Source organism: Anopheles maculipalpis, chromosome 2RL (assembly GCF_943734695.1).
Source record: "Anopheles maculipalpis chromosome 2RL, idAnoMacuDA_375_x, whole genome shotgun sequence".
NCBI lineage: Eukaryota > Metazoa > Arthropoda > Insecta > Diptera > Culicidae > Anopheles > Anopheles maculipalpis.
In genome coordinates, this window is record NC_064871.1 from 35,606,682 (window position 1) to 35,626,235 (window position 19,554).

General features: G+C 44.9%; 3 protein-coding genes across 3 annotated transcripts; 1 reads left to right on the top strand and 2 right to left on the bottom strand.

Moving 5' to 3' along the window:
• Window positions 1–1,152: 1,152 nt before the first annotated feature.
• On the top strand, window positions 1,153–2,493 carry LOC126558317 (dynein regulatory complex protein 9-like). The gene is made up of 4 exons (XM_050214310.1): window positions 1,153–1,231; window positions 1,296–1,563; window positions 1,630–2,054; window positions 2,122–2,493. The coding sequence occupies exons 1-4, from the start codon at window positions 1,153–1,155 to the stop codon at window positions 2,487–2,489; spliced, it is 1,140 nt and encodes a 379-aa protein (XP_050070267.1). The 3' UTR covers window positions 2,490–2,493.
• Window positions 2,494–5,643: 3,150 nt separating this feature from the next.
• On the bottom strand, window positions 5,644–7,308 carry LOC126559809 (cytochrome P450 4C1-like). The gene is made up of 3 exons (XM_050215982.1): window positions 6,698–7,308; window positions 6,491–6,617; window positions 5,644–6,425 (listed from the first exon to the last, which is right to left on the bottom strand). The coding sequence occupies exons 1-3, from the start codon at window positions 7,306–7,308 to the stop codon at window positions 5,646–5,648; spliced, it is 1,518 nt and encodes a 505-aa protein (XP_050071939.1). The 3' UTR covers window positions 5,644–5,645.
• A 2,121-nt stretch (window positions 7,309–9,429) lies between these two features.
• On the bottom strand, window positions 9,430–10,842 carry LOC126558045 (uncharacterized). The gene is made up of 2 exons (XM_050213980.1): window positions 10,667–10,842; window positions 9,430–10,573 (listed from the first exon to the last, which is right to left on the bottom strand). Exons 1-2 carry the CDS (start codon window positions 10,840–10,842, stop codon window positions 9,430–9,432), a joined length of 1,320 nt encoding a protein of 439 aa, XP_050069937.1.
• Window positions 10,843–19,554: the final 8,712 nt, after the last annotated feature.

Consider the following 19,554-nt stretch of genomic DNA (forward strand, 5'->3'; position numbering starts at 1 on the left):
TTCGAGCAATTAATAGGAAATTTTACTGAATTTGTGTATAAATTTCTACGCTCCCTTTCACAAGCTCTAGTCTAGCTACTTTTAGGATGTTGCTACGGTAATAGACTCGAGAAGGCCATTTCTAGAATATTTTGTGGACAGTACTGTGAGGTGTCAATTTTGTTGGACGGTGTGTTTTCGGTGAGGTCAAAATTGGTTTGTGAAATACTTTGTGCACTATTGCTTAGTCTTTTACCGTTGCTATTCATCCGCTGTCGGCCGACGGTGGAGCATTACGGTAAAAAAACGGTAAACGGTTTGAAACGGTAAAAGACTCCTTCCTCCTGACGAAATTTGTTGTTCACAATACCATATACGCCTAAATGTACGCAAAGTATGTACTCTCTTTGAGCTACGATGAGCAAGTGTGTATAGGCCCTGGTACAGTGTAACTGTCAAACAGCAAAATAAAGGCTTCGGCATTGTTTACCAACTTTCGGTCTGCAACATTTACGTTCAGGATCAAACGATGGTTAAAATTGAGGGTGAAATTAAACACGGCGGCATATCGAATGCCGTCAGAGAGGAAGTTTCCGGCAACAATATGAGCGAGCTGATAAGGAGCATTAGAACGGTAAAGGAAACTTTGAATGAATTACTCAGTAACATCGTATTACACGAAGCGTCAACGACCGCAATCAGCACTGCGGAAAAGCGAGACGGTAATAGTGGTGCACTATACAGAAGTAGAATTGTTTACCTTTTAAGTAATAAGTAACATTTCCTTATTTAGACCCGGCGGAAGCGGAAGCAGATAGTAGTGATGATGATCCAGCGCAGAGCGCTCCTGTAACCAAGAAACAGTGCCGAGAAGATTCATAGGAATTGTATTGTGGTTCGTTCAACCAATCAAGGGCTCCTAATATTAGCGTTGGCGACTGGTGGTTTGACAAAAAACATTTTACCATTTAATGATTTAACAATCATTCAATCAGCGATAACAGTAAGCGTTTCGTTATTGTGCTTGAAACACGTGTGCGCACTGTGCGCATGACGAAGTAAAGATGTTTCCGTTGCTTTGGTAGCAGCTTGTTGGAATAAAACATTTTTCAATAACACATATGAATAGTTTTCTGAACAGAAAATAAGCAATAAATCCGTGAAAGCGGCACCATGTGTGACCTATCGAAGCCTAACTTTCATTCAACCGAATCGTCAGAAAGCGAAGATGTTAGCGATACGACAACCAGAGGTAAGTGGGCAAAGCATTCGCCATATCCGATACTGAATAAACTACAGCCAGACTGCCTCGACAGCTTCGACGGCCGAGTCCAGCAGCCAGCTAGGCCCGAAAGCCATGTTTAACGAGATGGAAAGCGGAATGATTAACATCATCATCGAGGAAGCGACCTACAAGCTGATCGTGATAAATCGTGACGGCGACAAAACGAGTGCCCCGATCGTACGGAAGCCACCCATGCACGTACGGTTCGATCCGGCGTACAAAAACCAACTTCTGAGCGAGAACATGGTGGTAGATTTGGCGATGGGAAAAATGATTTTAGTAAAGCTACAGAATGATATGTGCGTAACGTGACGCATTTCTTGAGCTGCATCCAATTTGATTATATCCTAATTGACTAATTTTAGTTCAAACCTTCGAAAACTGCTTTCGGACACACATACGGAGATGGCTGAATTCGGTACGTTTGAAACGCTGCAAACGTTCATGGACAACGATATACAAAGCGAGCAGGAAGAATTGATATTGATTCGGGACAGTATTCTAAATGATAAGAAACTGAAAATCTTACAAACACAACTGGAGGGCGTCAACCGGGAGTGCAAGATGGTGCTGAAACAGTTGGATGATGAAATTTTCGATCTGGAAACGAAGCTGAAAGATGCACGCATCGAGAACGGCATAAAAACCAAGCTGGTCCAGCAGTGGGAGCGTACACGCCACGAGCAGGCACGCATTATCATACAGGGCAAGGAAAACGATCTCGTCCAAACTGCGACACAAACTAAAGCTAACATCGAGCGCGAACTGCGCCTTAAAAGCGAAATCGATGGTAAGAGTCATTCGTCATTCTCATGTTGCTAGTTAAGACTAATTTCTTCTTTTTTCTCTTCTTAAAGTGTACATCAACTACTGTATCGATCAGATCAGTGAAAAGATCGCTTTCTGGACGGACAAGTATCAGCGTGAAATTAAGGCACTGGATGCACAGATTGCCGAGCACAAGGACAAGATAGTGAACCTGAAGGTGCAGTTCGAGGAGATGACGATACTGTTTAAGCACCGGGAGAAAGATTTGAAAATTTGCGCCGAGTTTATGAAGGAACGGGAACAGCAGCTGGCATTCGCCAACAAACAGATGCGTTCGGCGATCAAGATCCAATCTTGGTGGAGAGGTACGATGGTACGGAAGGGTTTGGGGCAGTTTAAGCGCAAGAAAAAGCAGAAGCCTCAGAAAGCACCGAAAAAAGGTAAGAAGGGAAAGTAGTAACTGGCAGCGGCAGGATTTATGCTGGACCCTAATGCAGCGAGGTTTGGATAGATGAAGACTTTGAAGATTTTTAATTGAGACTGAAGTGGTATTTTAGAGATTAATCAGATTGATTGTAAGTGAGCAGGTGGGAGAGGGTTAATGATGCTTGTAATAAAATATCTTTGAAGGTAAAAATATGTAAAACATATGTATTGCAAGTAATTAGTCAAAGTAATGGACTGAATGTGTCTGACTTAATCTGGGGTGGTGCGATGGTCAAGCTGCTAGCGAAGTCGGTCTTCATACGGCAGGACCGAGTATCGAATCCAAGATTAGGGATGGGGCTGTATTGCACTGTAGGGCACTGAAATTGGTGGGTCACCAAGTTAAGTAATTTTAGACTGTTCTCTTGTACAGAGGACCAGTGCCGGATCAACCTATGGGCAGAGCCGCCAGGGCAGCCTCGACGTCAGGGGGCCTCGCCGGCCAGAAAACCCCTTTAATCTTGGAATGGAAAGAGCCCCCGCAAGTTATGAAATCAGTTCCTGCCTCGCCTATGACCAACCTTGGGCCTCTTAAGCTGCCTCGGTGACGATGAAGCTCTACAAGAGCATCGGTTAAGTTTGTCGATTGCACCACCCGGTCAACATTTTGGATTATTATGGGCCTCGATACCAGTCAACAATCGTTGGAAGGTTCGACTAAAATGTTAGTAGGAACAACTCCTCGGCAGGTGGCGATGTGCACGAGTGATCGTACGTTGAGCAATCTTAGCACACGAAGAGTCTATACCCAAATACGGTTATGAGATAAGGAAAGTTGTCGCGATTTAGGACAGGAAAACGCATGACCATATTTGGGCAAGGACATACATCGTGACGACATCATCAGAGACGACAGAATTGTGCAAACCGGTACCGTGTTAACATCAAAAATTGAAGAGCGAAACGTATCTTTTAGCCTCGACACAGTGTATGAAACAAAAAAGCTCTTATAATAGTATGTGGAGCTTGAAATATATCCGAATGAGTCTGCTCTTGATGGAAGCAAATTGACGCGCTAAAAATACCCATTCCGCCCGGGGCAGTTTAATCCGCTAATGCGCAAAGTGTTTTTTTCATTTCAATTTTGAATACTACCGAAAATCTTGATGTTCACTAACGCATACTGAGTATAATTTTTACATCATTCATCATTTGCCAGTAGATTGGCTTGATTACACGTTGCTGTATAACAAGTTTTTATATGAAATGACAACAACCACACACTCCACCACATTATCTGTAATTAATTTTGGGATTTCTCGGTAACAAGACGCTTTTGATTCCCCACCAAATCTAGATCGAGAATGGAGATTACTGTAGCGTTCCTAGCAACAGTTGGCTCATTTTATTGTCTAAGAACTCAATATGGGATTTACAACAATCTCTCGGCTTGTGATTTTTAAAACTGGAGCTCTTCGTTCGATCGATATTCCTACCGACGATGAAGTCGTTCGTTTTAAAACTGTCGGTAGGAATATAGGCTCCAACAATAATCTTAAACTATTTCAAGGAATAATCAATGTTGATAGCCCAGCTCCGTAGAACAAACTTTCTTGTAAGCTCCGAGGAGTGGCGGAGGCTCTTGGCGGAATGGATATCGGGATATCATCACCACCCAGTAGCAGAGGGTCTCTATTTAAATGAAAAGTCAAGTCAAGAGATTCTATAGCCGACAAGGTTCAGTCGCGGAGAGTGGACTTGGGAGGATCTAGGCGGAAATGATGCTGGGTCCCATATCATATCCCATATCGTATCAATAGTGCTGGCCGAGGGAGGGGGGGGGGGCTCTTTTGAGGAGGTCCCTACCCACACATATGAGGCCCATACTACGAAGCTACTACTGCTGACGCGGGGTTCCTTTTACTAGACACCCCCCTTGTACTAAGCAGCTGCCGGGGCCCTAAACGACCGCCTACTCCGTCCACTGTTAGATCCGCTACTGGCAAGGCCCCCCTGATGAGTGAAGTTTCCCCTTTATGGGCGAAGCCCCCATAGATGGCGAGGCCCCCTTAGTCGGCGAGGCCATTAGTGGCCACCCCCTCCGCCCATAGGTTAATCAGCTCCTGCCTCTCCGGGGTCATGCTGGCCCATCGACTGTCGTACTAGACTTTTTGATACCACGTAGTTGAATAGTCAGTCCTCATTACTTAGGAACGGTCCGGATTGGATTTGAATCTCGATTCGGCGATCCTCGATCGTGTGAAGATCGGTGCCACTGCCGAATTACCACCGGGTCACCCTTTGTCAAACAAACAAATCTTGTTACGAATGAATCCGATGGTTCCGAGACACACGGTTTGATTTATGAAACGCTCATGAAGTAAAAATAGCACTTCTTTTCACTAACGATATCGAAAGATCGCAAAGAAAAGTCTATAATTTCATATGATCTTCATCTTCACCCTATTGTATGGAGGGCAACGCACTGAGCACTTCCCAAGGCGGACACGTTTATTGAAAGATGGCAACTTAATTATTTGCCGATACGTTCGATTGTGCGATAAGTGTTGCGTGCGCAAGGTACACATTGCGTGCGTATTTAACATACCCTTGTTGGAGTGGTGGGTGTTGAATCGGATTCTACAATAAAATACGCACGCCAGATTGGTGGCACGTTTCGAGCACGATGTAATAATAGTGCCGTTATTGGCGGGGAATTTACATCATAAAGCGTGCTAAAAAGGCCTAGGGGAAGGCATCGTGTCAAGTACGTTACACACGCTTACAGCCGCAGGATGGCGCATGGTTGAGGCGTAATTAACACCTGATGCCGCAAAGCACGGAAGTGTTCTCACGGGGCTTGCCGCAGGGATCCAGCGCTCGGGTCAGGTTAGTTCAGCAGTAGCAGCACTAGCAGCATATGCTGGTTGAATAAATTACACCTAATGATGGTGCGTCTTATCAATCGGTGGATGAATGTTGATCTGTTCAATTGCTTTTTTTTTTTTCTCTCTCTCTTTTCCACTCAAACCACTAAAATGTAACGAAATGGAATCCCGATGTGATATAATCGAACGGACCGGCGTATATCTATTGTAGTCGAGACAGAACTAGAACAAAAGCACCTGATGATTGCACTATTGTAAGAGGTATGGTTTATTTCGATGCTATCACCGCAACCGCTGTTTCATGTGGCCGCACAGCGGCGTTCCAATCGGATCAAGTGTTTTGTGTTTAGCTTCATTACCAGCGACAGTGAAAGCTTAATATCACGCAGCTTAATATCGGTAGCGATGCGATACTGACGCACCACATGGCACAGTAATATCTTCATTGAGATCCATCCATACTTCATGCCGATGCAGTTCCGCGGCCCTTGGCTGAAGGGTATGAATGCGTAAGGATGTCGCTGAGCGCACCGTTCCGGAAGAAAGTTGTAGGGATTAAACTGTTCCGCGTCCGGTCCCCAGATAGTTTTATCGCGATGAATTTTAAGAAACGGTATCAGCACAATCGCACCGATCGGAATGGTCACGTCCTTCGCAAGGACCTCCTTCGTTGGTACACGTGCGATAAGTCCCGTGATGGGCAGGAGCCGCATCGTTTCCTTCAGGAACATTTCCATGTTGGTAAGCTTGGAGAGATCCTCGTATGAAATGGGTCCACTGGGTGCGACTTCCATGATTTCTTGGTAAACTTTCTCCTGCCAGTCGGGATACATGCCCAGCGTTAGCAGTGTGTTTGAGAGGGCCTGCGCGGACGTATCGTTGCCACCGAACATCATCGTATCGATGTGCTGCTGAAACCCATCCTCATCGATGGCGTTGCCTGGGTCGGCGGCAATTTCCTCTAGCCGTTCGATAAAAATTTTCGCCTTCGGGAACTCCTGCTTGTCTTCGGGGTCGGAGTCGGGTAGATCGTCTTTGGTTTTGCCCGACCGCTGAATGGCTTGTCGCATGTTTATGATCTTTAGAAAGGGATAAGAATGAGTTAAGCTCCAAAGCTGGACTTTTATCCACCCGCATGCCCTACCTTGCGTGACATCTGTTTAAAAAGCTTTAATCGAGCCTGTTCCTCCTTGAACGCGGAAGTCATTTGGTATAGGAACTCGGGATGCAACCAGGCTTTGTAGATACGTTCGAAGCTAGCCGTAAACATTCTAAAACGAGATTCAACTTGATTGTTAATGACACTCGCACACACGAACACTGCAGGGCATATATGGATATGCGAACTCACTGTATAGCGTTTCTGCTATACTCTTCCAACACTTCCCGCTTCTCGACACTTAGGTCCGCACCGAGCGTGGTGGACGAGATGGTTACCAAAGTGTAACGGGCCAGCAGCGTGTGCACGTCAAAGCATTCGCTCGATACTTTGTCGTTCAGCTCGCGGCTAAACTGGTCCGCCTTTGCATTTAACTTCGGCACGAAACTTTTCAGCACGGCGGGTGAAAAGGACGTGTTGAGAAGTTTCCGATGCTTTCGCCACACATCAGCCGGTGCACCGAACAAACCTTTCTTGAGTCGGAAAAAGTCGTACATGAACGGTTTCTGGATGCAATCGGGCGAGCTCAGAATGTCCTGAACCATATCCGGGCGATCGATAACGACCAACAGGAACGGTCCTAGCCAGGCACGCATCGGTGATGGTAGATGGTGCATCAGCTCCATTAGATGGGTTACCAGCTCCAGCGGATCTTTGCCGATTGTGAGCAATATACTGCCAATCAGCGGATAGTCGAATGGGCCTGGTATTCGTTCCGCTAGCTCGTATAACCGTTTGCGCGATCGTCGAAAGTTGAAGTAATACACGATGGCAAATACCCCAATGAACACGAGCACTATCATGATGAGTTCACTATTTTCACTATTTTTAAATCACAAACCGTTGTCACGGTTCTTAACTAACTGCTTATTGTGGTGCGTATCAGGTATGAGACGATTGGATGCAACACCGAATAGCTGTAGCGTCACCTGTGAACTGGAAATTGCACCTGAGGAGGTGATCGTTTTTATAGCGGTCTAGAATTGCGGCCTGAGGTGTTGGGAACTTGGGATCGGTGATAGTATTCTCGGTTGTGGTGGGAGGAGGGCTATTGTAAAGCAAGTACAGTACAGCCGATGCCCTAACCGAGGAAGCTGTGGAGATGCGGTGAGCGTGATGTTCTCTCCCACGTGCTTTGAGTGAAGTTATCAGATATGCTTGATAGTACCAATTAGAGAAGCGAAATAACAACTTGATCGTACAATTACGCGTTGTAATTGAAAAAACAAATCAAACAAGTAACGTAAAAAGGGAAATTAAGAAATCGTGCTGAGTGCATTAGATAACCGATTCTTGTCATACTGTTCGGGAATTTATCAAATTTGTCCTGAAATATTGAAATAATTATTCACACTATATGACGCTTTGGAATATTTTGTTCTTATGTTTTAGTACATAATTGTATATTATTTAAACATAAAATAATACATTAATAATGGCGCGTATGAGTATTCATTAAAAGTGATTATTTGAGCATATGTTCTTCAATTAATTAGCAAAACCAATCGAGTATTATGATGGCTCATAATTATAACACGGTAATAATATACGCAGCAGGGCGTTAGAATTTAATCTCAAAACACGTGGATTTCAAGATTATTGCTTCATAATGTCGCGGGGCTGGTGAAATTCCATAGTGTTCAAATCGATGAGGAACTGTAACAAAAATCTCAAAATTACAGTTTCAACTTTTCTTCGTTGCCTCGTGTAAGTAGCTTGTATATGCGCCAGGTTCTCGTAGCAAGAATATTTCTCAATCACTCAAACAATCGAACACAAAAATCTGAATTTTAAATTTTGAAATCTCCCGAGTCCAGCCTTGTCCATGTTGTCTTTTTTTTATTTCGATAAAGACGGCCTGCATCTCCAATCTCCAAACCGTGAAAGGACACCTTATACCGGGTGTGCTCGAGCGTTTCCGTCATCCAAGTAGGTCCAGTTTTTAGCGAGAATCAGTATCATTCCACGAGAGGACGTTACATCCCTAGTGTGCTTGAGAGTGTGCACTGTGATTTCACGTCCTTTTCACTTGCCGTGCTGTTTCCCAGGGCAATTGTTCCTCCATCGATCTGACTGGTCGATGGAGGGTCTGCAGTTGTTGCTCGTCCTAGTCCTTACAGTGTTTCTTCTGTTACAGAACAAGTGTCTCCATGTTTAAAACGAACCATCCGAACAATTCCCCCAGAACAAATGTCTCCATGTTTAAAACAATTTTGCAATTTTGACAGACCGAAGGCCATCAGAACAATCTAAGTAATATTGTTATTCAATCTAAAATCACACACTGTTCCAAACAAGGAGACAACCGCTCTATGACCTGAGAAACACTGTACAACGATATATTCCTTTTCGATCTTCTAAAATGTGCGCCAATCTAAGCCTAGACATCATTCGAATGAACGTATGATTTCTGAGATACCTTCATGGACACTTGGGGAGTGATCGAATATAAAAAACCTCCCGAGTTCATCGGTGCCCTTCAAACGGTGTCCCACCGAGCCATGCAGAGAAACTATGGTGCACGCATATGCTCGTGAGGTTGGATAACCCTATCGAAAAAAGAACCCTTTGCAAGGACACTTTTTGGCCAATTGGTCAGCCTTTTCAGTGCCGGCAGCACCGCAATGGGCACGCAGTCAAACAAGAGATATACAACGGTTTCTTAAACAATGGCAATGACATGTAGTCTGGACTCTTAACAGCCTTCATAGATTTTAAGGCCTAAAGGTCTTGATTTGCATATAATACAGAAAAAATAATAAAAAAAACACATAGTTAGAGTCCAGGAATGGTTGTAGTTTATTTAGAAAATCCGTAAAGAATTTTTATTAATTGTTACAAAACAAGGTTCAAAATGGCCCCACCAAAAATTTCTCCATCAGCTGGTTAAATACTTTTGCAACTGTAATACAAGTTCGAAAGAATTACATCACATCCATATATCCCATTTGGCTCGCGTGTCGCATGACTGCTGTAATTCGGCGATTTACCTCGTTCCCGCCAACCGTCAACGTACACCGCCGGAATCCTTCGCAGTGCACGTCCTGCTCAAAGTAGCTGTTCAGTTCTGCACATTCCTCCTCACTGCTCATCATGGAGGGAATAAAATTAAGCGCTACCATCGCACCGTACAGCGCAAACCGTGCAAAGTGCTTCTTAAAGTTTGTCTCACTGTACGGTTCCAGGCGGTGATCCGTTTCCGTACAGTGTAATATCTCACACAGCGTCCGAATCAACTGGTTGTGGTACCGGTGCAACAGTTCGTCCCAAAATCGTTCCCTCAGTTCGGGCGTCATGTTCATGTACATGAAGAACGACAGATCCAGGGCTGGCGATCCGTACCGGTTCTCTTGGAAATCGATCATCAGTATTTCGACCGGAACCTCATTGGCGTAGCGAAACAGCACATTGTTACGATTGTAGTCACCGTGCAGGATAACCGAGTAGGTCGGATCACGTTCGAGCATCTGCTGCATGAGCAGCGATTGATTTGGTCCGTATTTTGTGCGAAGCGTGTGCACGTGTTGCTTGAACCGTTCGCTATCGAGCTCCTCCGGGAACTCGTCCACGTACAGGAAAAGGCGCTCCGCTGCCAGCCGGAAGATCATGTCGTAGCTTTCGAAAAATATTTTCCCATCCTGCAGGAAATTCAGTGGAATGATCTTCTGCACAAGCTCATCCAATGCGGCAGGATTTTGTATGCGCAGCGCGTACGAACAAGCGTGGTACCGTGCTACGATCTCCGCCATTAGGGTAAGATGCGCCTCGTCCAGATCTAGCCGCGGGCCATTCCGAAATCCTTTCGGTGCGACATTTTCCATCACGAGGAACGTTTCGAAAATGTCACTATACTCGGGAAACTGTCCCATCGAGCTAAGGTACGCACGGGGACACCAATCCGTCGCCTTCAGTGAGGAGCCAGCGGCAGCAAGTAAAGCATCGTAACGAGGTAGCACATTAGCGTAGATGTTGATCTCGTTCGGGAACAGTACATGGCCGAGATTTTGCTGGCGGAACCGTTCACTACCCTTCATCACCTTCACCAGCAACGGTACGGTTGTATCTTCCCTGATAACGTTTAATAGCGGGTGGGGAGGGAGAAGAGACACCGATAAGCCATAACATACGATGATACGGAACGGACAGCACGATGATGCTTACCCGTTCGCTTTGTTGCGCAAAATCAACGTCAATTGGTGAATGGTGGACATAAAACCGTCCAGCTGCTTGGGGGTTTGCAATGTACAGCCAACGACTTCCATCCCATGGAAACATTCGTGATTGTTCAGCACTTGCGTAACGATACGCGTTTTAATGTAGTTCTCTTTCGCTTCCATCGCGCACGGAGTTCGGAATGTTTGCCCTATATCGCCCGACTGCTCTGCTCGACGTCGTTTGTTCCACTGCGCTTATCAATATCTATGCACTTGGGTTATAGATACCGCCCGAATAGGGTAATAAACAAACACAAGCACGAAGAAAGCAAAACAAAACTAAACTGCAACTGTTTATGTTTATTCGGGCCTTTGGTAGTATCATGCGGCTGTTACGATGTGTAGCGTCGTCCACAATAGTATGAAAGTTCGTGATGAGTAGTAGAGATGAGAAAACTCACTCTTTTTAATGATTTGAGTCAGAATAGGAGAGTGGGTAAAAAGATTTAAATCGTTCACTCACTCTTTAAAGATTCATAAAAAAGAAATGCAGTAAAATCACCTTTTTTCGGATTAATAACTCTCTCTTTTCACTTTTTACCCACTCACTTACTCCCTCTTTATGCAAAGTAATATCATGAGGTGAACAACTCTGCTGTACCCTTTGCACGCTCCTATGGTATCATGACATTACTTCGCTCCCAAAGTGAGTATAAAACTAAAAGAATGTGTCATTAGTAGGCATAGAGAGTGACTGAATTAGAGAATAAAAAAAGGAGAGGCAAAAACTTTTTGAGCTGATTTGAATCCATTGTTTCCCATGCAAGATTAAATTCACTCACTCACTCTTAATCAGTGCACACATCTCTAATGTGTACAAGAACATTGCCAAATGGTACTTTTTAAAGGTAAAAAATCCATTTAAAAAATTGTCGTGTATGTTTGTTACTAGAATCTGTTCCATTATTGAAATTCTAAACAAAATTCATACTAGTGGACATTAATTTCATCAAATAATGACAACACTACACTTCAAATAAAATCCCCGTTCTCGCCTTCCGCTGGTGTACAAAGTTAAGCCAAAGAACAATTTAAATCAATCCGAACTCTAAAAATAGACTATAAAGAATGAAGGAAAAAAAATCTGATTTGGTTCACACTTGCAGCACGAAACACATCGCGCGCGACAACACTGTTTGCGCACGAAACATGCTAACGTCATCAATCAAACTCGCAGTGGCCAGCCGTGGAACATGGCAGACAAACTTTCTATTCAGTGTGGGCTGCGCAAGTAGATGAGCGAAGGTTGCTTTCTACTGCTGCAACGCTTGGGGAACTTTTCCGATTTAATAGTTATATATTTTGGATTCATTGTGGAAGGTGTGGAAGGTTGTTTAAAAAATTTCAACTTCGAAGCTCCGATTCTTCCGGAAAATAAAATGTAATGAATTGGATAGAACTCACCTCTGGCCTCTTGCTTCAATAATGAAGGGCTTGAATTTCCTCTAGATGCATGGCAAGCTATTCCCACAAGTATACTTAATATGGTAGATTAATTAAAAATAAGAGAAACCCTTACAATTATAAAAAAGTTTCAACAATTCGTGAAGTACAAATCACTATTCATTGCGTAGACAACACACACACACACACACAACAGAGAGGGGTATTTATATTTAAAACTGATTGAACGACACACAGTCGCTTGTTATCTCTTTGATTAGGCAGCATCTTCCTTAGCATACTTCTAGCCAGCGCTGCTCTCATCATGCTCTGGTGCTCTGGTTGAACAAATGCTGCCGTACTGATGAAAAGCATGGAGAAAGCTAAATAAAAATACAAGCATCTATGATAGCAGAACGAAAATGGTAGACATAGTGATAGAAAGTGTGTGTGTGTGTGAGAGAGATAGAGCCAAGAAGGGAAGGAAAAAGAGGACCGAGAGCCAGAAGTTTCACCCGGTGCTGGTAATGCTGCTAAAAGCTCGAGCAGACGGCAATTGAGATCAGACGCTCGAGTGCTATCAGTGAACAGATCATAACCACACCAAAGAGCAAAGGAGGAAGTTTTGCTGTGAGAAAAGAAGTGATTAATCTACGAGCTAGAACAATGACCGGACCACAACGAGCACACGAACTACGGGGATGGAGGCGCCCTGCCGCCCGTGTACCAGTAGTGGCAGAAGTGGCTTACGGTTTACGGTGCCGGTGTCTCACACTCAGCCAATGAACAGATGTGACTTTATGCATGGTGCACTAGGCACACGAATGGAAGGCGGAAGAGAGGCACCATGAGACGAATGCATATTTCAAGTGCTAACAAATTGAAGCTAAATTGTTTTTCATTCACACCGGGCATACACCGGACCGGGCTGGCTGACCCGCCGCCGTCGTACCCCGTTGATTGGGAGGGCCGCATCAGAAACTTTTCTTACTCCAAAGCAGGTCGAAGCGCCAGTATCAAGCATCAAGCTGTGCTCAAGATATAAGACAAACATTAGAGTGCTTTCCGACACGTTTCGAAGTGCACTCGTCGATTGGGAATTAGATAAATAGACTGATTGCTTTTGAGGCTACTCCGGCTGGCCCGGTTGGCGGTTGAGGAGTGCATGCAAAATTAACACTAACTGCAGAGTACTCACAGTCCGTCCGTCAAAACGATGCTCGCCCAAGATTAATTGGAGCAATGCGTCTAATTCTAATCTTATTACGTTATCGAAGTGTGGTGCCCGTTGCGATACGGTTCGATGATGCGTGATTAAGGTGTTTAAACAAATGTGGTGGGTTGCGTTTAGCTAAATGATTTCGGCGAATATCTTTTCGACCTGCCCAAGGAGCTCGGTGATGAATGGCGATCAATGCTCGAGCAGCCGATGAATGGTAGGTTAAATGTTAAATTGCAATTCAAATGCTGTTTGTGCCATTCACTATAACATCAGCCAAGGACTCCGGAATATTCCAAGCATCTGGATTGTAAATAAAAACAATGTATATTTACTCTCGTATCAAGGAAAAAATCAAGGAAAAAAAGCTCTCTCCAAGGAATCCTGTTTTTTTTTGTCATTTTGTTGTACTGTTTTTTTATTCATCACAGTCCAATTAATATTTTTTGCTCATTTTCAAACGTGTAATTTGTTACTGTGTTATTCCGTACACGCTACACGTAATGCTCATTTGGATGTGTTTCACTCATTGCCCGTATTTAGGCGCATAAGAAAAGCCGGCCAAGGAATGGACACCTTCCGTAACACTAACTTGTGATCATCTTTCTACAACCTGTTTCCTGTGGCTCTGTGGACACAAGGCTTAATTTCCAGGGTTTTAAATTCCTTTGTTTCCCTTTCGGTTTCGGGGGGTTGGGTGTGAACAGCTTTTTCGAGATGAAATAATAGACGGTTCACTAGCGCCGAATGTGCGGCACAAGCATGCAGGAGGTATGATAAGCAGCAGGAAAAGCGCACCGGGATAATGAAGCATCCTTATTAAGGCATCCCGGTCTTGGGTCCCGGTTTTTACACCTGCCCAGGTGTCCCTTTACGGTAGCTGTCTCGACATCTCTGTTTTGACGCTAGGTGTCGAAGAATATTCAGGAAGGGGGATGAAAATATTTGGGCAAGCGTTAGGTAGCGTCCCGTTTTCGGACGAAAGGTTCTGCCACTGCTATCACCACCTTGTGTCCAGTGCCTTCCGCGAAGTGTATCGGGTGGCGGTGTCGGTGAGAACGGTCCTTCCACCGAAGCACAATGGTGCTCATTACGCTACGGCAGGTTTGTTTCTGTGGTGCGGGAAGCAGACACAAGTTTATAAAAATGGATCCGTACAAATGGATGGTGAAGGCGATGATGATGATGATGTTGGTAAAATAGTAAGGAGAGGTATACTTGAAATATTCACCGGTCAGGCAACGCCATTTTTAGCCGACAACTGTAGATAACAGACGTAGCGTAGGGAGGCTACAAATTAGTTGAAAGTTAGCGTCAAAAATGGCAAGTACGTGTAAGAAATTTTCGGTTCCCGTCGCTTAATAGCCGCTTATTAGGGATGGTGTGGGTCCAAACATGGAGGGGGGGGGGGACAGGAATTTACGGCCAATGAAGCTAAGGTAGCTGGAAAATATGTCCGAAAGCCCAATTGCATAATGTGGGGACGATCGAATTTAATAAGTCGCAATTTGTGTTCATTTCCGTGTAATGTTAAGAAAGTGATATCATTATATTAATTGTTTTTTGTAGGAAAAGCTATTGTTTTGAAACTTCTATAGCGTTCCTGAAATGATAGGTTAATTGTATTGCTTTAACCTCGGATTTGTAAGCGATTAGTTATGGCGAGCTTTCTGGGATAAAATTTGCCTTCTTAGAAGAACTATCAATGTTTGATGGACGGTAATACTACTGAACTGTCTGAACTGTCTAGACTTTCTTCTTATTATTTGGCCTGCTCAAGATTGAGCACGTCGTGTCGACATGGCCAGGTCTCCAATCAGTTTTCAAGAAACTCGATCTAGGGCTGCAGTCCTCCATCCACAGCTGCATCCGATCTCTGACAGATTGGACTCCACTTGGTCCAGCCAACGAGCTCGCTGTGCTCCTCTACGCCTCGTGCCGAACGGGTTGCTGACGAGCACCTTAGTTCTGTTGTCAGTGTATGTAGCAATACCGCACTGATACGGGTATGGTACGACACCTCTTGAAGCTAGGTAATATATCTCTCCGAATATCTGAGCTTGGGTACACGGGGAAACCCAACCCCCTGGGAGGATGGGTTATATGGCTAAATTGAGCGGGGATGGGGATGGCCAGCGTCTGTTCTCCATGTTAGGGGAGGCTGGTTGACCTTCTGTCCTGGCATCCAAAGGGACATTAAGCAAGGATGCGTAGGCCTTGCAAGCCACCTCCAATACAATTGCAACGAAAGGGAACCAACACATTTCGAATCGGATCAACAGATACAGACCCACGCCACGGAATAAGGACTACGATTGGAAACTTGGGACATGGAACTGCAGATCCCTCACATCACCCGGAAGTACCCGCATTCTTTCGGACGAAGTAAGGGCCCGCGGCTTCGGAGTAGTAGCACTTCAGGAGGTGCGCTGGAAAGGAGTAACGGAGCGTCCATACCGCAGTGATTGCATGATCTACCAAAGTGGTGGAGAAAAGCATGAACTCGGTACGGCGTTCCTGGTCATAGGTGAGATGCGAAAGCGAGTGATCGGGTGGTGGCCGATCAATGAACGGATGTGCAGGTTGAGGATCCGCGGAAGGTTCTTCAATCTGAGCATTATCAATGTGCACAGTCCGCACCTTGGAAGCACCGATGACGATAAAGACAGTTTTTATACGCAGTTGGAGAGGGAGTACGACCGCTGCCCATAACACGACGTCAAGATTGTCATTGGAGATTTTAACGCTCAGGTCTGACGGGAGGAGGTATTTAAACCCACGATAGGAAGTTTCAGTGCCTACCAGCTAACGAATGACAACGGGCTTCGGCTCGTGAACTTCGCCTCCTCCAAGCACATGACCATTCGCAGCACCTTCTTCCAGCACGCACCTCGTTTCAGTTAGACCTGGAGATCACCACAGCAGAGTCTAGACTTTCTTGTCATCATCAAATCATCACATCAAGCTCTGAAGGCTTCTGGGAATACTAAATGCACCGCAATCATTAGGTATAATGTTTTACCCGACACTCCGCGAAGTTTGGACGAAGTATTGTAAATTTAAAATTTGTAAATTGCATAAAAATTTAACCATCAAAACTGTCCATTCATTAGCAGACAGACAGATGGACACGGTTGAAACGGAAATTAAAGCTAATGGCAAACATCTTGTGCGATTGTAAATATCTGCTAAAATGGCGCTGTAGCTTTCTGACGGACCGTAAGGACTTTCTCAATCAATTAGGGTTAAATTTAAGCTTTTGACCACAAAATCACACACTCCACACACACACACCGAACCATTTCCCTTTTGCATTCCACGTCAAAACCAACGCACGTGCACATATCGGGCCGCTCACCAGCCGCTTACCATAAAGCAAATGTACGGTAGCGGTTTTACGCTAGCCGCTTGACAAATGTAAATCATTTCATATATTCCCGTAATTGGTGGCATTCTTGCTTCGGCACAGTTCGCTGTGTCGCAGGACGCGTTGTATCCGAGCATCGAACTGTACGCACGCACTACAAAACGCCCCTTTGGTTCGGTGGCGTGTGCTCTTCACACGCGGGCAGGCACTTTTCAACTCCAAGAGCCACACTTCACCGGTCGCGGATCGGAGCTTCAAGTGCGTACCGGCACGGAAAAGGTTTCCATTCAATACTTACAGCTAGTGTATCGGCGTGCAATCGGAACGCCACCCGGCGGCTGCATGTGTGCACCGTATTAATCCATGGCAGGCAAATGTGTGCCCCGTCCAGTCGGTGCCCGTGAAGACAAAAGTGCCATAATTTAATTCATGCCCCATTAAAGAAATAAATTAATTTATGTTGCACAATCTCGATGACGATTGCAGTTCCGGTGCAATCGAAACACCTGCATAACTCCAGTACATCGTGGCAGAGGGTACGGTTGGGAAATGGTGTGGCAGCAAACCACCCGGTGGCAAATTGCAATCGGTCGCCCATTGATCCTGGCGTGTCATCAATTCCTACCAAGCGGTTTAGCGAAAACAGATCCCTTGCCGGTCCCGGCAAACGGAACAATTGCATGCGGCGCGCTGCTTGACTCGGGGTGGTACCATTCGTACCGTTCACGCCTGCAGTGTATGCAACGGGCCATGATAAGAAGTGCGGTCGTTTGGCGACCGTCCGTTTAAGGCTGAGAGAAGATTTTCGAAACGCGTTTGGTGGTGTCTGCCTTTTGCGGTGATTTAGCACAATCCTCCGTCCGTCTGAAGGTGGTGTGTGTGTGTGTGTTTTGTATCGTAGCCGCCCGGTTTTGGCCACCAGCGTTAGGATGGTGCAAACCGACCTGGTGGCTTGATGCCTGGCTGATCGTCCTTTCGGCAACAGACAACAGGGATTAATTGAAAGACATTCGGACGGTAGATTAGTACCGTGCGATCGATGTCCTTGAGAGGCGCGAGTAATGCGAGCCGATGAGCCTAATTGCAGACTGCATTGCGTTTAGGTTTGATGTTCCGTTTCCGGTTTGCTGGGCAGAACATTACCGTGTTGGGGTGGTGGTTTTGTGGCACGTGCCTGTCAAAGGTCGAACTGATAGAGATCCTCATTTGGGTAAAAGCTTCTGATTTTGCTCTCGGCTGGTTTGCATTTTATCGTGTGTTTATCTGTGTTATGTTAATGACGGATGATAACGTTGTGGTAGGGATGGTAGTAATGATGTAGGGCCCTGTTGGAGTAGTAATGTAAAAATAAAATTAGTGAGAGTGTAACAGGGTAGGCACGGATTATTTATTAGGGTTTCACAAGGATTTTTAAATTCTAAGATTTTTACCAACGCTAACTCAAGCACCTGTTTGCCATTGAGAAAATGGCAGGCCCCAATTGTAGTATTTAATAATAATAATGGCACGGCCCGGTGGTGTCGGCGACAGCGGCGCCGGTCTTCAAACGGCAGGACCGGGGTTCAAATCCCATCCGGACCGTCTCCCCGTAGTGAGGTCTGACTAACCAACTACGTGTTATCGGCAGTCTAGAAAGCCATTTCGATGGCCGGCACGACCTCAGCTAAGCCAATAAGAAGAAGAAGAATGGTAATAATAAGTAAAACACCATTTATACAAATACATATGCATTCTATTTCTAGAATACACCTGGATCTGTTTGTCTTTTTAGTTTCCAAAAAGCTTTACTTGCTGAACGATAGATAACCTCTTGATAATCCCAAAGATTTAAAGCTTGAAGATGTTTGACATCCATTAGGGACACGGTGTACTATGCACCTGGTATGCTATTCTGGTTTATTAAAAACTGTTTGCCCAACGGGCTAAACAATCATAAATTTAATCTAATTTTAAAACTAAAAACTTTGGTAAACGGAAGGAGCCAGAGTAAAACCTAGGCAGGACCGAAGAAAAAAGCAAATATCTAGAACGAAAAGAAGATAGAGATCAAAATGGTCAGAAAAAGCATTGAAATGATGGAAAACAAACTAGCAGCGGATCGTTTGAGCCAAATACTGTACGACGCGCAGGAATCATTAAAGGTGAACGATGACGAAAGGATCGTGATGGGACACACCAAGAAATAACAGAAAGAAAGGAGATCGTGCCGGAAACTCCAAGAATCAAAGCAGTGATAAATCTAGAGTAAGCCTGGCAACGTCTCGATTCCAATGAGGGGAGCTTCTAAAATATGACACCGAGTTGAGTTGGGTGATAATTCAACGAGGGTGCGACCAAGAGTGCGGATAATCGCAATGCAAGTAAAAATGTTTTTGCACACTCTCAACTCGGGCGGTCGAGGCAGCGCCTGAAGGACTCCATACAACACTCGCATATTCAGGTATCGGTCGAAAAAGGCCACATATACAGCGTTTTAAAGCACCGAGGGTCGGAGAACCTTGAGGTTAGTCTTCGGATTCCGGGTCTTCGGAAGTCCAAGAGTCCGATAAGACGAATTGACTAGGTTTGCGATCTGGTCTCACCCCCAGGTCGCGTACTTGGGAGCCACGACTCAGCGGGCAGCCATTAATTGAATAGTTGAACCTCCAGGGAAGAGAGGAACGAGAAAAGGACATATATTGCCTAATATTGGCTAATGCTAATATAATTTCATAATTTTTTTTTTATTTAAAACAGTTGCATTTACCGCTGAATCTACTCACACATACTTCTGCTCAATCACAGCTCGATGTGAATTAAAACAATAGAACCCGTTTGAAAACGCTCAAGTTAACATTCTGTGGATCTGTCTTATCGTACCCCCGGA

Excerpts from the sequence above, each read along its gene's own strand:
- LOC126559809 (XM_050215982.1), bottom strand. The coding sequence starts at position 7,308 with ATGATAGTGCTCGTGTTCATTGGGGTATTTGCCATCGTGTATTACTTC. Across the intron at positions 6,618-6,697 it reads TATAGCAGAAACGCTATACA|AATGTTTACGGCTAGCTTCG; the intron begins GTGAGTTCGCAT and ends ATCTCGTTTTAG. Across the intron at positions 6,426-6,490 it reads TTAAACAGATGTCACGCAAG|ATCATAAACATGCGACAAGC; the intron begins GTAGGGCATGCG and ends CCCTTTCTAAAG.
- LOC126558317 (XM_050214310.1), top strand. The coding sequence starts at position 1,153 with ATGTGTGACCTATCGAAGCCTAACTTTCATTCAACCGAATCGTCAGAA. Across the intron at positions 1,232-1,295 it reads TAGCGATACGACAACCAGAG|CTTCGACGGCCGAGTCCAGC; the intron begins GTAAGTGGGCAA and ends CTGCCTCGACAG. Across the intron at positions 1,564-1,629 it reads GTAAAGCTACAGAATGATAT|TTCAAACCTTCGAAAACTGC; the intron begins GTGCGTAACGTG and ends GACTAATTTTAG.
- LOC126558045 (XM_050213980.1), bottom strand. The coding sequence starts at position 10,842 with ATGGAAGCGAAAGAGAACTACATTAAAACGCGTATCGTTACGCAAGTG. Across the intron at positions 10,574-10,666 it reads TTGCGCAACAAAGCGAACGG|GGAAGATACAACCGTACCGT; the intron begins GTAAGCATCATC and ends AAACGTTATCAG.